The sequence below is a fragment of the Schistocerca cancellata genome, chromosome 1, assembly GCF_023864275.1.
Source record: "Schistocerca cancellata isolate TAMUIC-IGC-003103 chromosome 1, iqSchCanc2.1, whole genome shotgun sequence".
NCBI classification, from domain to species: Eukaryota; Metazoa; Arthropoda; class Insecta; order Orthoptera; family Acrididae; genus Schistocerca; species Schistocerca cancellata.
Window position 1 is genome coordinate 1,169,738,750 of NC_064626.1, and position 17,968 is coordinate 1,169,756,717.

The following is a 17,968-nucleotide window of genomic DNA, read 5'->3' on the forward strand; positions in this document are numbered from 1 at the left end:
TTCTTTTTCAGGAAACAAGACGGTGCACAACTGACAAAGTGTGGCTTAACGATCCACAGGTCATGCAAGTAGTATTAAATAAATAAGGAATTTTACTCACCATCAAACTCTGTAACAGAAGAATTAAAAGTATTCTCCAGATAGCTTTAATATATTAAAGAACACTTAAATATGCACAACTCGTAATATTTACAAAAGCTACACAAAACAGAACCTCATGTCTCTCAACAATGAAAACAGTAGACAGTCCCAGAAACTGTTTATGGTGGTTTCTAGAGCCTGTTCCTTCACATGATTGTAAAGTCAGTTGCGAGATTGAAACACTGACCAGGAAACATCAAGTGCTCCTAGATATACCATCCGCCTTCATGTGATTTTAAAATCAGTCGCTAGATTGAAACACTGATTAGGAAACATCATGTGTTTCTAGGCACACTATCCTCCAGGTACAACAACTCCCCCAGAGGCAGAAAAATGGCCCTTCCTCGTCTGTGCATACTTTTCACCACCAGCTCGTCGTTTACTTACAGTGCAGGTGTCGTAGTGCTTGTTGTTCTTGAAACGAATTGCACAGATCTGTGTAGCGTGGACGTTGTAATTGATGTCATGCCACACGGACTCACACAGCCATTGTTGCCATATGTGTATGTCCACTTTGCGCAGGCCATCTTGAATCTGTCCAAAGTACTGTGAAAAAAGAACAGTCTTTTCTTACACCAGAGTTACGCTAGTATGTTCCACTTTTCAAAACCCAGTATTTACGCACAAAAATGTATGAAGTGAATCTTCTATAATAGGCCCACCATTAGAAGAGCTCAATATTTTAACACAACATAGAAATAAATAATAAAGAACATCATGAATTACAATCTAATTTAAATTAGGACTCCTCTCACATTTAAGGTCTGAATTTGCAACATTGTTGTATCTCTGCAGAGAGTGCACCACTCTCCACAGTGACAGCTTTAAAGTCTATCACTGATATTTGATGTATGTAATACTTGTATATAATTCCTCTAACTATAGCAAGTACCTGTTTCTAATTTTTATTGGAATCAGGATTGGGTTAATGTTTTCTAAACACAACGAAATTTTCACATCAAAAAACAATTTGAAACATAGGAAGAAATTTCGAAAATTATTGAACTCATTGAAATAGTTTTTACTTTCGTTGAGTACCAAAATATCTTCCTCGACGAATGGGTGCTTTTAAATTTCATATCGCATTTTCGTTTACTATGCAAAACTATTTTTTTTGATTAGTATTTACCCCACATTTGTATGAAGTTTAAAGTCTTACCTACTACAGTAACCACGTACAAATTATGAAATTCAAACGCGGCATAGATTTGTGTAAAGTCTGCAGACATGTCTAAAGTCTGTTCTTAATTTTAATTACTTCCTGAGTTATGCTTTTCCCTTGACATTGGAGAAATTTTCGCTCCCAGAAAGGATCCTATTTGAGAAGTGCCAGGCGCAGTGCTTTGAGCAGAGCAAGTGACGACACAGAGTGAAATAACGCTGCCATTGGAGTAATGTTGACGGAAGTAGTCCAGTCAATTCGCTGTAAAATGCCAGCTAATTTAAGCAATACCGTAAAGTAGTCGATGACAAGGGAGTTGCAATAATACCAGGGATTTCACCAGTGGTTGGAAATCATTTCATCTACATTTGCAAGAGGGGAGGGGGTGGGGGTGTTCAAGCTTAGTTCTGGCCATCCACATTTCGATCTTTTCTAATCTCTCTCAAGTTCCTCTCAGAAAATTACGGGCAACTCCTTCTCCACCATGTACGAACTACAGGGATAATGATCTCCATAGCCCAGATGTTCAGTGCTTTAATGATGTCTTTAGTAATAATCACAGGCGGCGAATATTTTTCTTAATTTATGGCCAATTTCGAGCTTGATGTCTTGCAATATATGTTAATGACATAAACTCAATCACTTGAAATGGCATAAAAGACAGGAACCTGAGTCGTAATTACATAAACAGCAATGTAGCAAAATGGCGGTGTGTTCATTTTTTTAAAAAAAGTTGCTTATGAGATATACACCTGCTCCGTTTTTTACGGCGAGTAAGGTTGCGAAGTTCAGCTTCTCGAATAAGCTATGTTTCTATAATACCTCATTGTTATGAGTGGTTACAACTGTATTCGTCTACTTAGGATAGTTGCTTTGTGCTTTGACAGCAAAATTTCAACATCCAACGCTCTACACTTGTTGCTTTGTGCTTTGACAGCAAAATTTCAACATCCAACGCTCTACACTTTTTCTATGGCATTGATTCCCAGTCACTCAGCTGGCATGATCCATCCTTAACCAAATTATTTTTAATCTGCATGCTTTGCAGATACATGCACATGGAGTGGACCAAATTATTTTTGTATATTTGAGACAAACCTATTACACACATTCCGTCTATGTGAAGTAGACGTATTCACGTGACTTACGGATACTCACAAAGATGTATCTGACGAAGGTAAATGCACCGACGGAAAAAAAAAATCGCAACACCAAAAAATAATTAATGTAGAGAAATAATATTTCTGGAATACATTTCTCTAGGTAGCATATTTAAATGATTTACATTGCAAGATCACAGGTTAACATATGCGCGAGATAAACGATTGCAGTTGTGAAATGCCGGTTCATTAATAACTGATGTAAACGCCAGAACGTTGAATGCAAGCGTGCAAAGGTGCATGCATTGTGTTGTTCATGTGACGGATGTCAGTATATGGGACGAATTTCCATGATTGTTGCACTTCGTCAATCAATACAAGGACGGTTAAAGCTGTTTATGGATGACGCTGGAGTTGTCCCTTACGTGCTCGATCGTAGGAAGATCAGATAATCGAGCATAACAAGGCAACATGTCGACACTCTGTAGAGCATGTTGGGGTACAACAGTTGTCTGTGGACGAGCGTTATTCTGTTGGAAAACACCCCCTGGAATGTTGTTCATAAATGGCAAAACAACTTCTCGAATGACCAGACCTACGTAAGTGCAGTAAGGATGCGTGGGATAACCACGAAAATGCTCCTGCTGTCATGCGAAATTGCACCCCAAACCATAACTCCAGGTATAGGTCCAGTATATCTAGCATGCAGATAGGTTGGTTGAAGGCCCTCAATGGTTTCCTTCTAACCAATACATTATCATCACTGGCACTGATACAGAACCAGCTTTCATCAGAAAACACAACAGACCTCCACCCTGCCCTTCAACGAGCTCTCACTTGACACCATTCTAGTCGGAAATGGCGGTGCTTAGGGGCCAGTGGAATGCCCGCTACAGATCATCTGGCTCAGAACTGTTCTTGAAGTAATCGATTTGTAACAGTTCGTTGTATCACTGTGGTACCAAATTCTGCACAAACTGCTGCAGCAGATGCACTACGATGCGGCAGCGCCACACGCTATACACGATAGTCTTCCCACGTGGCCGTCGAAGCCTGGTCTTCTTGAGCCCAAAAACTCTCGTGATCATCGCTACCAGAAACCATGTACAATGGCTACATTCCTGCCAAGTCTTCTTGCAATATCGAAGAAGGAACATGCAGCTTCTCATAGCCCTATTACGCGACCTCTTTAAGGCTCAGTGAGATGTTGATAATGACTTCTTTGTCGTCTTGAAGGCACTCTTTACTAATACCATCTTCCATGTGCAGCCTCAAAGGTAACTAACGCTCACGACCGTTACAGCAAGTGTTTAAAGCAAAACTGATGTGCATCCTCACAGTGGCATTACTGGCGCCTTCTTACGCGACAGGGGCGAAATTTGAATAGACATTTTCTTTCAGATGTAGAAACACACCTGCCAACTTTCGTTTATTTTGCACAACTTCAGATTTTTTCCGTCAGTGTAGCTCTATGTAGTGAAACTTCCTGGCAGATTAAAGCTATGTGCTGGACCGTGATCGTTGCGACGAACTGCGCGCCACTCTAAACAAGTTGGCAACGGAATAAATAATGTAGCGACTACAACATGTACATACAATGGGGAGAGAAATCTGGAGTTTATCTTATAAAGTACATTAAATACGTCCATAACAGCAAAACCGCAATAGCAAAAGAAATTAGAGTTTGAAAAGAGCGAAAATAAGAGTAATAATCAATAGTTCTGGATTCAGGCTAACTGGGTCGCAATGGTGAATGTCAAAAAAAAAAAAAAAAAAAAAAAAAAAAAAAAGGTTCTCATGGCTCTGAGCACTATGGGACTTAACTTCTGAGGTCATCAGTCCCCTAGAATTTAGAACTACTTAAACCTAACTAAGGACATCACACACATCCATGCCCGAGGCAGGAATCGAACGTGCGACCGTAGCAGTCGCGCGGTTCCTGATTGAAGCGCCTAGAACTGCTCGGCCACAGCGGCCGGCGGTGAATGTCAAACATCACATATTGCTCATATGACGCGTTTTGGAATTTGTCCTTCATCAGATATGCAGGAGCTACTGTTGCACGTAGATACAGTATGAAATGAAATGAGTGCATGGCATTGTTGGCCAGGAGGCCCCGTCTGGGGAAGTTCGGTCGCCAAGTTCAAGTCTCATTGCAGTCGACGCCATATTGGGCGACTTGTGTGCCGGTGATGAGGATGAAATGATGATGAGGAGAACACAACACCTAGTCCACAAGCGGAGAAAATCTCCAACCAGGTCGCGAATCGAACCCGGGGCCAGTTGCGGGGAAGGCAAGCATGTTAACACCCAGCTAAGCAGACGGACAAGTAGATACAATGTTCCACTAGTATGTGAAACAAACATTAGCGGACTACTGATAATTATAATAATGGTCGCCTGCCTCCTACATTACTTTGTGGCACATTTGTAAAAATAAGAGTATCAAGACAACAGCCTCTAAAAAAACCGAAAGTAAAACGCTAAATAATGGAAGACTTCAGGCCTAAAGTGGGTGAAAAATAGAAAAAAAGTATACGTTTCTTTGTTTGCCAATGACAAGCTGTAGAATGGATGGTAGACACAAAACTGTCAACATAAACAATGTCGTCCTATGATTACCATTGATCAGTCAGGACATTAAGACACCTCCTCAATACCTCGTAAGTCCACCTTTCGCATGAATAACAGCGGCTACGCTAGTGGCATCGAAGCAATGAGAGCTTAGTAGGTGGCTGGAGGGAGTTGCACCACATCTGCACAGACAATCACCTAATTCCCGTAAATTCAGAGGACGTGCACGATGACCTCTGACGCCACTTTCAATCACATCCCAAATGTGTTCGATCAGGTTAAGATCTGGCGATTTGGGGGAGGGGTCACATCAACTGGAACTCACCACTGTGTTGCTCGAACGACTGCGTCACATTCCTGGTCTTGGCGCATTATCTTACTGAAAAATGCCACTATCATCGAGAAATATGATCGTCATGTCTGCAACTAGTGTACGATACGCTTGACCGTCGTGGTGTCTTGCACGAGCTCCACTGGACCCATGGCTGCAGACATGAATGTACGCCGGAGCATAATGGAGCCATCGCCAGATTATGTCTGCCCTGCAGTATGAGAGTGAAGGGGCTGTTCCCCTGGAAGACGACGGACTCGCGCTCACCTATCGGCACGATGAAGGAGATATCGGGTTTCATCAGACCATGCAACACTCTGCCACAGCCCCAACGTCCAGAGCCGATAGTCATGTTCCCATTTCAGTCGCAGGTGCGATGTTGTGGTGTTAACATTGGCACAAGCATGGGTCATTGGCTACTGAGACCCGTCGTTTGGAGTGTTTGGCGCATTGTGTGTTCAGACACACTTGTATTCTCCCCAGCATTAACGTCTGATGTCACTTCCGTCACAGCTCGCGATCTGTCCTGTTTTACCAGTCTGTCCAACCTGAAACATCTAGCATCTGTAATGAGTACTGGCCACCCGACCCCACGACTTCTGGACATGGTTTCACCTTGTCTTCGCTACGAGTTGAAGACACTCACCACAGCACTCCTCGAACACCCGACAAGTTGTGCCGAGCCTCCAGGCCACCACAAACTGCCATCAGTCATGATGCTTGGATCGGTTGTGCATCTTCCCCATTGTACACACGGACAGCACACTCACTGACACTCCATGCACCATGTGCTTGTCTGGCTAGCAGTCATTCCACACCAAGTAACGCTCCTATCGCCTGGACGGGTTTATATCTATAGTAGGTCGCTCATCATAATGCTCAGGCTACTCAGTATATATGAACAGCAGTAAAACTATCCTTTGTTCCAAGTTATTACTCTAGGCCTAATTTTCTGCGTAGCATAGGCATACAACATTTGAAGCAGCAAACCTCAACATGTTTTTTTAGTTGCATGTGTAAGTTAACGTAATATTGATGCATAATTTTCGGTAACACGTTCCTTGTAGTCGTCATTTGCGCAGTAGCAATATATAAATTGCAGTTGTTTCAAGAGAAAATGTCTTTTTTGCATGCTGCATATCGAAATTGTTATTTTTATTTATGCACCCAGACGCGTTTCGCCTTTTTACAAGGCATCTTCAGTGGGTGTCCTGAAATGATTTGTCCATTTTTACATATATGTTATGTTTTCACATGTGGGCTATAGATTTAAAAACAGTTCCTTAACGTTTTTTTATGAAATCGAAAGGTACTTCCAGCTAACTTCTAATTCACTGTAGCTAAGCAAACTGGTTTTTATTATCTGGCAACCAAGTAGACATCTTACAGTTCACTTTCAGTTCACTCTTTACATTACTCATCACTGTTACTGCCATCTTTTTAATACAGAGTTTCATTTATTTTTCTGTTACCAACATTTTCAGTTTCCTGCATTCAACTGTTTTGTGAATGTGTGTGTGTGTGTGTGTGTGTGTGTGTGTGTGAGTGTGTGTGTATTAGAGACGGCGAGAGACTTTTTTTAATAAAATAAAAAGTATTTATTTTTTTATTACTACTTTTTATTCATTTATTTATTCTTAAAATAATAATTATTATTATTATTACTATATTTTCCTGTATATACCTATGAGAGGAATCAGATGTGTAATCATTTGTTGCGATTTCCATCTATTATATGATCAATCACTGTAAACAGAGAGTTGTTAGTCATATTTACTTGGTCGTTTAGTAGTTGTTTCTTTTCAGCCTTTGGTTTGTGTATATGATAGTTTTCCTGTAATTTTAAGAGATGTCTTTCATTATTTATTCTAATTATTTTCATACCACTTTCTTTTGTAGTAGGTTTGTAATTATTTTCTCTCAAATGTTCTGCAGAAGTTGAGTGGCTCATTCCATATTTCCATGCTCTGATATGTTCTTTGTGCCGGGTTTGTCCTATATACCTTCCATCCTGTGTTGCACTGTACTTGGTAGATATCTGTGGTTTTTGTTATTTTTGGAATGTACCTGTGGATTTAATGGTCTGTTTTGAATGCTATGTTTACCCCTTGTCATTTGAAAATGTTTGTTATTTTATGTGTGAGTTTGTGCTTGTATGTCATTGTGTACCATCTTGAATCTTCTTTCCTCTTTTCCTGTATTCTTTGTGTCGTTATTGTCCTGTCACTGTTTGTGCCTTTTTGTGTAGTGCTTTGTTTTACTGTTGTTTGTGGGTGTTTATGTACTGTGTTCACTGACTGTATTCGTTTTTTAATTTTTTTGTTTAATTTTGTGACTGGATCCCTATTTTACCCATTGTTTGTTGCTATTTGTGTGATGATGTCTAGTTCTTTCTGGTAATTTTCTGTGCTGAGTGGTCTGTGTTGAGTCTACGAAGCAAATATCTGAGAGCTGATTGTTTCTGTGACTGTGGGTGATTAGCAGTCTGATGTAGGATTGTGTCAATTGTTGTAGGTTTACGGTAGATTTCAAGGGTATGCTGACTGTTTTCATTTTTGGATATCGCCAAGACTTCCACACTACCACCAACATAAACTCAAAGAATCAGTTGAGCACTGTGTAATTGCATGGGCCAGTTTTACAGTTTTTATTCAATGAGATATTTGTGTCCCTCAAACTTTATGTTGAACATCTGTATTTTATCCTAAGTCATTTACTTAGATAGGGTCCTGTTCCAATTGCAGTGATATTTCCGAGTATCCAATTTTATTGAACCGAGAAACAATTTTCTTTGACCGTAGAATGAAATTTTCACTTTGCAGCAGAGTGTGCACTGATGTGAAACTCCGCATCAGATTAAAATTGTGTGCCAGACCAGGACTCGAAATCGGGACCATTCTTTTATGGGCAAGTGCTCACGATGTGTCCCCACAGCTTTACATCCGCCAGTAGAGTACTTATTGCGAAAGGCAAAAATCCCAACTATGGCACACAGTTTTAGTTTGCCAGTAAGTTTATTTCACTACAATTAATAAACATTGTGGAGTAGCAAATTTCGTAATCATTCACTGAGCGTCATGTCTGAAGTAGCTCAAGCGATTTTCATAAAAGGATAATTATAGTTTCGCCAAAGCACAATTATAAAGAGAATATAAGAAATCTTCAACCAAAAGATTCTTTTTATTGAAATCTCAGTGCAGTATTACTGTTACCTGAAAAAACTCTTATGATTAGTAATAATTACTGGCTAGTTGACTTCATGGGCCAGAATAAGGACTAATTATTGTGCTGGTTTGGAAGTAAGAGTGTCTATAACTTCTTGCATACATAATTAATGGTATTTTCATATTGTGCTGTGACTAAAATGTTCAACATTGTTCTGAGCCTACGGATAGATTAGTTTATGGCTCCCTAAGTCAACTGTTGAGCCATATTTAAATTTCATATTACAACTGCAGCACTATGAACTGCACTTGTCAATCTCTAACATATTTTTGCTACAATAAGCAACTAGCTACAAGAACTCAAACTATATTAGATCTCAGTACCACATGTGACATTTGAGTAAAATAGTGTAAAGATGTGATAGTGTAAAGATGTGATGAATGCTCCATAAGAAGGCAAATAATAATCAGCAATGTAACACAGTTATCTGAAAACAATTTAAGTGGCAGCATTTTCAACTGATCCAACTGAAAACAAAACTTAAATACCTTTTTTTATATTTGTCAGTATCCACAGCATCCAAATCCTTAATCAATGTAAACATAGCAGGCTGTAATGCAATGTATAATTGCGGAATTAGAGCTTCATGTCCAACTTAGCAGATCTCCACCATAAGCAAATGCTTTACTTTTAATGATCATTTTATATAAATTGTAGGTTGAGGGGGGAGAAAGTAAAGGAAAAAGAAGGGACTATTGGCATCACCTGCATCACGACTTTTTTCAGAATCAGTGGCGACAAGTGAAAATCTCTGAAAGAAGGGACACCACATATTCGTGTAACTGACTGGCCTCAATGGGTTTAGAATCCACTACATTCAGTGTGGAAGCACAGTTACGTCTGATCTGTGGGAATCTCAAAGTAGCGCAGAACATGTGTTTCTTGGAATTGTTCCCATTTATTCATATAATCATCAGAATAAATTAGTTTTTGTTTCTAAATTTTTTAATTATCCTTCTGAAAAAATCACCCTAGTATTTTCCATTTGAAATTTTTTTAAACTCAAAGAAAGGTTCTCAAGACTTGAAGGTAAAAATTTAAATCAATCATTTTCAGATTTTCGAAAACTAATATATCTACATTATTTAGTGTTAAATCAGTACATTTTCCATCGTTACCAAGTTCTTTTACAAATAAATGACGATCATCACCTGATAAAGTTTGTAAATAAATCAGTATAAAATCACAATGTGTTAGATTTCAAGTTACTAGATAACTGAAGTTCATGATAATATTTTGCATATAAGGAATATTTTATAGCTTTATCTTGTCTAGATTCTTCTTTATATGTCAGTGGTTTTATTTCCTCAGTTAACAATAATGTCACCAGTTTTTAAACTTCTTTTTCATAGATACTATAAATTTTTATGACAATTAGACCCTCCTTATATAATTCGATTCTTATAATATTTGCTGATATATTTAATAAACAACAGAAACTACATGGTTCATGTCTCTGACATTTCATAGTAGAAAATCGCTTTGCATTTGGATGACAGTTACCCATTTAATAATAAACATTGAACATCAGCAAAAATAACAAAATAAACTTTTTGAGTGAACTTAATTTTTAAGATTTATGTACTTAACTATTTTTATTTAGTTCTATTTTAACTCGATTAATAATTAAACATTTTTGAGTAATTATCTAATATTCTATATTATTAAAGTATAAATGCATATGACAAATTTTGATCCATTATATTTCCATAGCTGTGTTACAATCTGTCGATCAAAATCTTTCATCCAATAGTTATACAAGTTATTCCCCTTTTTAAAACATAATAAATATTTTTTATTTTATTGGGTATGATATACTTGTATTTTGTGCCAAATGAAAAAATGCTAATATGTGCATCAATTTTTGCCACAATTCTTGGAATATCATCACTTTTACGTGGTAACCCAAAATCTTTAATTTTTCACCAATTTCAAGTAATTTTTTTATATTTCCAACTTTTTGTGGATTTTTAATATTTTTATTTTCAAAATGAAATATGAACAATTTTGTAAAGTTTTTATCGTAATTTTTACATTAATATAGCAGATTTATTCTTTTATTTTTCTGGAATGTCAACATAAGATGAATATCTTTATTCTATTTAATGTCTCTCCAGAGTAATAAATTTGAAAATTTGTCATTTTTTAATATTTTGCTTCCCTTTATAAGCTTTTTTAACTATATCTTTGTGTGTAAGAAGTATATAATTTTCGGTCTGATGTCAACATTCTTTAACTTCATTAGTTGTGTGCTCTTAATATTCACAACATAAATTAAAATTTATTTTTGAACTGTTAAATAATTTAAAATTTTCCACAAAACTAAATTGTCATAGAAAGTAAATGTACACATAATGGTTTAGTTCATCGTATTTAAAAACTCCATTATCATTTTCAATTTTAGAATAAGGTAATGATTACCAAATTAGCCTTTGTTTCTTTTTCCTTAGGAACCATTTATCTAAACATACAATTAAATTATGTATATTTTTAGTTTATGATGTCCATTAAAGTTTACTAATTTACAATAATCACAAAGTACATTTACAGAGAAGTTACTTTTAACAAATATACAACCTTTTTGAGTCATTTATATTTAGAATAGAAATCCCTTCCTCAAGAAATTGAAACAGATATTAGTCAATTCCTTTATTATATCCCATTGGCAAAATAATTTTAAAATCATTATTAAGCCCCAAAGACATAAATTATATTGATCATATCTACTACTTATATGTTCACAGGTAGTAATAGTATTTATTTCTAGGTCACTAATTCATTTGAACAAATTACATATGCTCCTTATTTGCATATTCGTTTACAATCAAAAATTCTTTATTTCTTTAAAAAATAAAAATGAATTTTTAGAAAACAACTTGTATTGTGAATTCAGTATCCTGAAACACATCTTCTATATTTTAGTTAATATGTCCATCTCAAATTACTTAAATAATATACATCAATTACTTTATTGTATTTGTTTGACAAAATAATTTTAAATTCGTTATTGAGTTACAAACAAATTTTTCACCACATCTTGTAATGAAATCTTGTATTTGAAACAAGTAATATTTTATTAAAAACTTAATTCAAGCTTACTAATATTTTAAACAAATTATAATCTCTAGTAGTGTCGAAAGACTTAACAAAATACCAAAATCATTGAATTATAAATTGTTATGTATTTTTACCAATAACAACAACTTTTTCAAGAATAAAAGTATATCCAAAATAGTGATGTTTTTGTTCATTTCCAGTTCTAAATGAAATTTCAATTGTTTGTTTATTACATATTTTATTTTGAACATTACTTCATTGGTAAAATCCCTTTTTGAAAAATAATCAAGCCTTTTGTGTTTTCTTTTGTATAGCACACTTATGTTGTGAGGAACAGTATGCCTTGAAGAACTAGAGATATGAATGTTCATATTCACAGGACATGTATATTAACATATTCCACAGAAATGATTAGTATTTTAGTGATGTCAATCTACAAATTCAAGGTCAATGTCAATATCATGGCGCAACAGCACCCACTGACAAATGTGCCAATGGCTCTAGTTATCAGTATAAACTAAAGATATTGGATCAGTGTGACTGGAGCAGGATGCCTTGTGGACTCATGCGTGAGTTGAACCATCATCTCAGTGATTTTGGAAGAAGGTGCGTTATTGGTATGAGAGAATGTCATGCTTCCATCCGGAAATTTGCTGCTCATGTGAAACAATGCAACAGGTGTGAGCACAATGGTTCACAGCGAGTTGTAGAACATGATGAGATGTCAGATTGCACCACCCAGAACACCCCCACTCCACCCAAAACATCGACACATCATCCAAATAGCATTGCAGGACAGATCTGCATCCCCCTCAGCGCTGGTCCAAGTGTGGAACATAGTAACAGATAATACACTATCAGGGTGACAGACTGTCATCGTTTATTGCGGCATGGGTAATGGGGGTAGATGCCAATAGTGTATGGAATATGGAAAGACGCCATAGGTGACATAAATGGCATCAGAGAGTGTTTTATGATAAATCCATATTTTGTTTGCTTAATAATGAGGGCAGCATTTCGGTTTACTGTACACAGGAAGAGCAGTGTTACAGTGCCTGCATTCACACGAGATATACAATAGCAAGTCAAGGCATCATGACATGGGGTGCTATTGATACACTAATAAATCACAGTTGGTGCATGTCCAGAGCACTATGATCAGTGTGACCCAAGTGAATGACGTCCTAAAACCTGCAACCATAACCTTTTTTGCACAATATCAGTGATGCCATTATTCAGCAAGACAATGCATGACTACATGTTGCTGAATGAACACCCGCCTTCTTGGTGTCACAGCATGTCAGCCTTTTTCCCTGGCCCACCAGATCATAAGACTTGTCGAAAATCTAAATTGTGTAGGATACAGTAGAACAAAGGTATAGTGCTGTGACCCACTGCCAACATCAAAGATGAACTTTGGAAACAGATGAATGCAGCATGGATGACTACACCACAGGACACCATTCACACATTATATGTATTGACGCCATCATGCATGGAACAAATTATCAGAGTTGATGGTGGACCCTATGCCTGCTAGGCAACAGGACACATATTGAAACAGTGTGACTGAAATACTAAACATTTCTACAGAATGTACTAATGTACATGTCCTGTGCATATGAATATCCTACCTCTCATCACTCAAAGTGTTCTGTTTTTTCTGAACATGAGTGTATTTACTTCATTCTTGTTTAGTAATATTATTATTGAACTGTGTATAAATATTTATATTTTCATTCTTCATGGAAGGATATTTTAATTGTATTTCTAAAATGTGTTAGTAATGCGATCATAACCATTTACTGTATTTTTTGAAGCAGCTAATCTTCTACTGATACAAGTAGTCCAAATTTTCCTAAAATGAAAAATAACGGTATACTAGTGTTTTCTGAATTTGTTTAATTATGTTTTCAATTATTTGATCTATTTATGTCTATTAATTTTTGTATCACTATCTGATTTTTGAGGCGAATTTCTTCTGTTTCTTCAAATTTGTTTTAGTTTTAATTCTAATGAATCTGATGTCAATTTTATTTTTTAAAATTCTGAATGTAATTCTGAAAGAATTTTTGGTTCTAATTCATTATTAAATTTTTATTGTAATTCATTTTTTAGTTTTTATAATTGTTAACCATTTATTTGGCACCTGTCAAAGCAGCCTTCAGGATGTGCCTTATGTCCATTTATTCCATTTCAAATATGTTAATATTTGTAATTGCACAGTAACAGTAACATAAAAAAACAGAAAAGACCACAAATAAATTCTTCAAAAGTTTGACTTGTGTTAACATTATAATATCAATTTTTTCGCGAAAATTAATAAATTGTTATGTAAATTTCTGCCAACTGAATCGAACACAATTTCTGTATTATTTGTTTTGTAATAATAAATCTATAGAGCACTGACATTATCAGAAATACGTAAATTTACTGTTTCAGATTCATGTATCACAAAAATGTATACAAAATATTCAATTTTTAATTCCTTAGCAAGGATTCTTAAAACAAAATTTGATAAAGGTTCATAATTTTTTTGTTTCGTTTAGTCAGTTGCTTTCTTTTCCATTGCTAAATCACTTATTTTTTGTTGTTTGAAACCTTTATCTTTTTGTTTTCTTACCAATTATTATTTTTGCTAATGTACTGACAGCTGTTAATCCAGCTAATAATAACAGTAAAAATCCACCATCTTGTTCTACTCATCCAGAACCTGTTTTTTTTTTCTTTTTTAATAAGACGTGCAATATTTTTTCAAAGTCAGAATGCCTAATGTTATAAGTGAAGTTCCAGCAATATTTTCATCTTCCTTTCTTTCTTTGATTATTAGTTACAAAATTATCAATAGTATTCAATTCCTTATTATTAATTTAATTTTCATTGTTTTAGGTTTAGTTTTAGCACTTTAAAGTACAGTATAAGCAATTGTTAAGCTGTTCCATAAAATTTCAAGCATGCAGCCACATATATTCGACTTCTTCTTTTAATATTTTGGGTCAATACCATCCAGCCATATTCAGTGTGAGCTGAGGTGACTGATGGTCCAGCTCTTGCTCCATCCTTTAAAGGCCACAGACCATACAACTGCGGATGTGGCCCAGATACACAAGGTGCCAGAGACTTTGATCGGAGAGGTGTGACATATGCATGGAATTGCATGGCTGTACGGTCGATCCACATGGTGATATCGATGTATCACAGGAGGCTGCACTGTCGCTATGTCTTTGTGAGATTATTACAGAAAGTGCTGGATTCCATGGTCTTTCCATGATGAAGCCACCATCTCTATTCATTAAATTGGTCGCCAACCAAATTTCAAATGCTCCTTTCACCACTGAGTCACAGAAAGATGAAGTTGAGTCTAAAATTTCGACGTTATCGTACACTATAGGGTGCCCAGTGTCTATCAGTGCTCTGACACTGCAGATTTATTGGCCTGAAAGACCTGGGTGTACCTGCGGAGCTTTGTGCATCTCTCCTGGACTGTACATATCGTCTGTTAAATGTATGAATGGCCGCACTCACAGGGGATCTTGAAATCCTAGGCTCCTGAAGCACCAAATCGCCTTTAACAGAACACAGGAGTGCTCCTGTCTTTTATGGAGGTCGAAAAATGACTTTCACTTTATGTTCACTGAGGATCCGTCGTATTTTTGACGATATGTTTGCCACGTATGGAAGAAAATTCTTGGACTTAAAACTTTCTTAAACCTACTGTTGGTTTCATTTGTAGTGCCTTACATCGCTGCTGTGGAGAGTACCTTCTGGTCTCAAAAACTCTTCTGAGGTGTAGAAGCTCTTCCTCCAGACTGATCTCGTCAGCAATGACGTCTGCTCTGAGTACCAGCGTTCTAATTACACTCATCATCTGCAAAGGATGGTGGCAGCTATTTGCATGTAAATATAAATGCGTATGGGCTTGTTTTCTATATACTGCATGTCTCAAAGTGTCATAGATCTAATTCCATGCACATATCATATCTCTTTGCCATAGATCAACGCCTCTGGCGCCTTATGCATCTGTGGCAACATGCTCAGTGGTGCGGACTGCAGGTTTAAAATGACAGAACAAACGCTGGAGCGTCAGAAACCATGCCTAATTCTGAAGATGGCTGGATGGTATTCAGCGCAAATATTAGAAGAAGAAGTCGAATTTATGTGGCTGCATGCCCAAAATTTTATTGAACAGCTAAACAATTGGTCATACGTTACTTTAAAGTGCTAAAACTAAAACTAAAACAATGAAAATTAAACATAATAATGAGATTAAAATTTATAAATACATTTCTAAAATAACTTTTACATTAGTAACGTTGAAATCACTCAAATTTTCAGTTCCATCATTTATAGTTCTTTCTTAATATGGAAATTTGTTAAAATCTTCCAATTTAATATTTTGTATCTGTATACAATTTAACATCAGTTTCAACAACAAATTTCTTTTAAATTTTATCTTCTTTAATATGTATATTATATTTTTAAACTTAATATTTTTTTATTTTTAAACTATATTGACTGACAATATATAATTTATAATGTTTTGGTATAATATATTGAGGTAATAATATTGTTTCGAAAGCAGTCAAAGCAACTTTCATATAATTATTAATTAATTGAATTATGTGACTTTAATTATTATTATATTAATATAAAAATATATGAAATGCAGTCAAAACTGCTGCAGCTATCACAATAATAAAACAAAAGGTTGGGTGCCACAAATGAGTATTAATGAGAAATAATTTTAAAAGACAGGGTTAGCTTTTACCAAATTTAAATCAGTGTGCTGTAATTGGACTAAGTGAATATTAAACTACATTAACAATTGACAATCAAATTTTAGTGCCAGGACAGTTAAACTGAGATAAAGTATATAATTATTTGTTAATTCTAAATTTAGATCACTCAAAAAATTTAGAATTTATTAAAATTATAAAAAATTTAAGAAAATTTTTTTACTTCGATTGCGAAAATGACAAAATTATACCACCAGATAATGTGAAGATAATTCAGTTGTTTCATTTTATTCTTAAAAAACAAGATAATGTTTAGGGAATATTTTACAAGAGGAAGAATACAATGAGTTATTTAGCTGAAAAAAATACAGAAATACAGAGACAATTAGTAAGAAATGTTTTACATTTTTTCAACATTTTTGGACAGGATGATAAAAAACAATAATACTTTTATCATGAACTTGTTTAGTGTGGTACTAAATTTTTTGACTTTAAAAATATGTAGTAAATGATGCAATGATGATAAATTTGCAAAAGATATGACAAGAAAAATACAGAAATAACGTTAAAATACATAAAAACATAGAAAACTTAGCAAAATATTTAAAAACATATACAATATTGAAAAACAGAATAAAAGGCATTAATTGTTGAAACAAATAAAATTGTTCAATTATACAAAAACGTCAAAAACTTATAAAAACCTATAAAACATGTAAAATGCGCTAAAAGATCTAAAAACATTAAGAAAGAATAAAGACCCATAAAAAATATTAAAAATATATTAAATAATGTTACCAATATATATAAAAACATTTAAAAGTATAAAAATATACAAAAAATATGAAGCTTTTATAAAAGATATAAACTATATTGAAACATAACAAATAATTAGAAACCAATATTCACTTTAAAAAGAAAACATTAATATTGTTATGCTTATTACATGTTTGCAAAATATGATCAACTTAAAGGATTCAGTATGCATTTTGTGTGTGATTGAGAATTTGTTATAAGAGCCAGATGAAACAGATGGTTAAAGGAACAATTAAAAGAAGAAATTTAAAATGTAGAAAATCACCTAGAAAGGAATATAAGAAATAAGATCAACCGCTCATTGATACAATAGAAGATACAACAGGTAAGTCTTAAAAGAAAGTGAAGAAACAATTTAATGGTGTACCATCAATTAAACCATCCGAAAGTCCACAGCACAATATAAATTAAGTGAATCAGAAATGTGGGATTTATTAAATAAGTATGAAGAAGAGGTTAAAGACAGAAAAAAGTCAGAACAACCCTCAAACGTGAAAAAAGTAGATGTATGTGAAAAATGCTAGAATATGTCAACAATAGCGGATATACGACTTTTGAATTGGCATATTTAAATTTGTTGGTAAATTACCAGTAACATTTGATTCTGATAGATTAGCAGTTGTTGATAAACATTTAAAGCAACAGATGGATTAATGAACTTTTAACCAAAGAACAGATTACTCTCTGTGATATGAATAAAGAATTTGATATGGTTGATTCATCAGATTATGTAGGTATATTACATCACTAATGTGCATTATATTCTGATTATAATATAAACAAAATAAAATCAAGTAAAGGTGATAAATATAAATGTTTGATGAAA

The 17,968-nt window shown here is 34.9% G+C and overlaps 1 protein-coding gene across 1 annotated transcript in view; it reads right to left on the reverse strand.

The window, feature by feature from the left end:
- LOC126139575 (trypsin-like) overlaps nucleotides 1-17,968 on the reverse strand; it is a 122,809-nt gene that overhangs the window by 11,586 nt on the left and 93,255 nt on the right. The window contains exon 7 of the mRNA XM_049915228.1: nucleotides 529-687. Coding sequence (XP_049771185.1) covers nucleotides 529-687 — 159 coding nt within the window. The remainder of the gene's footprint in view (nucleotides 1-528; nucleotides 688-17,968) is intronic.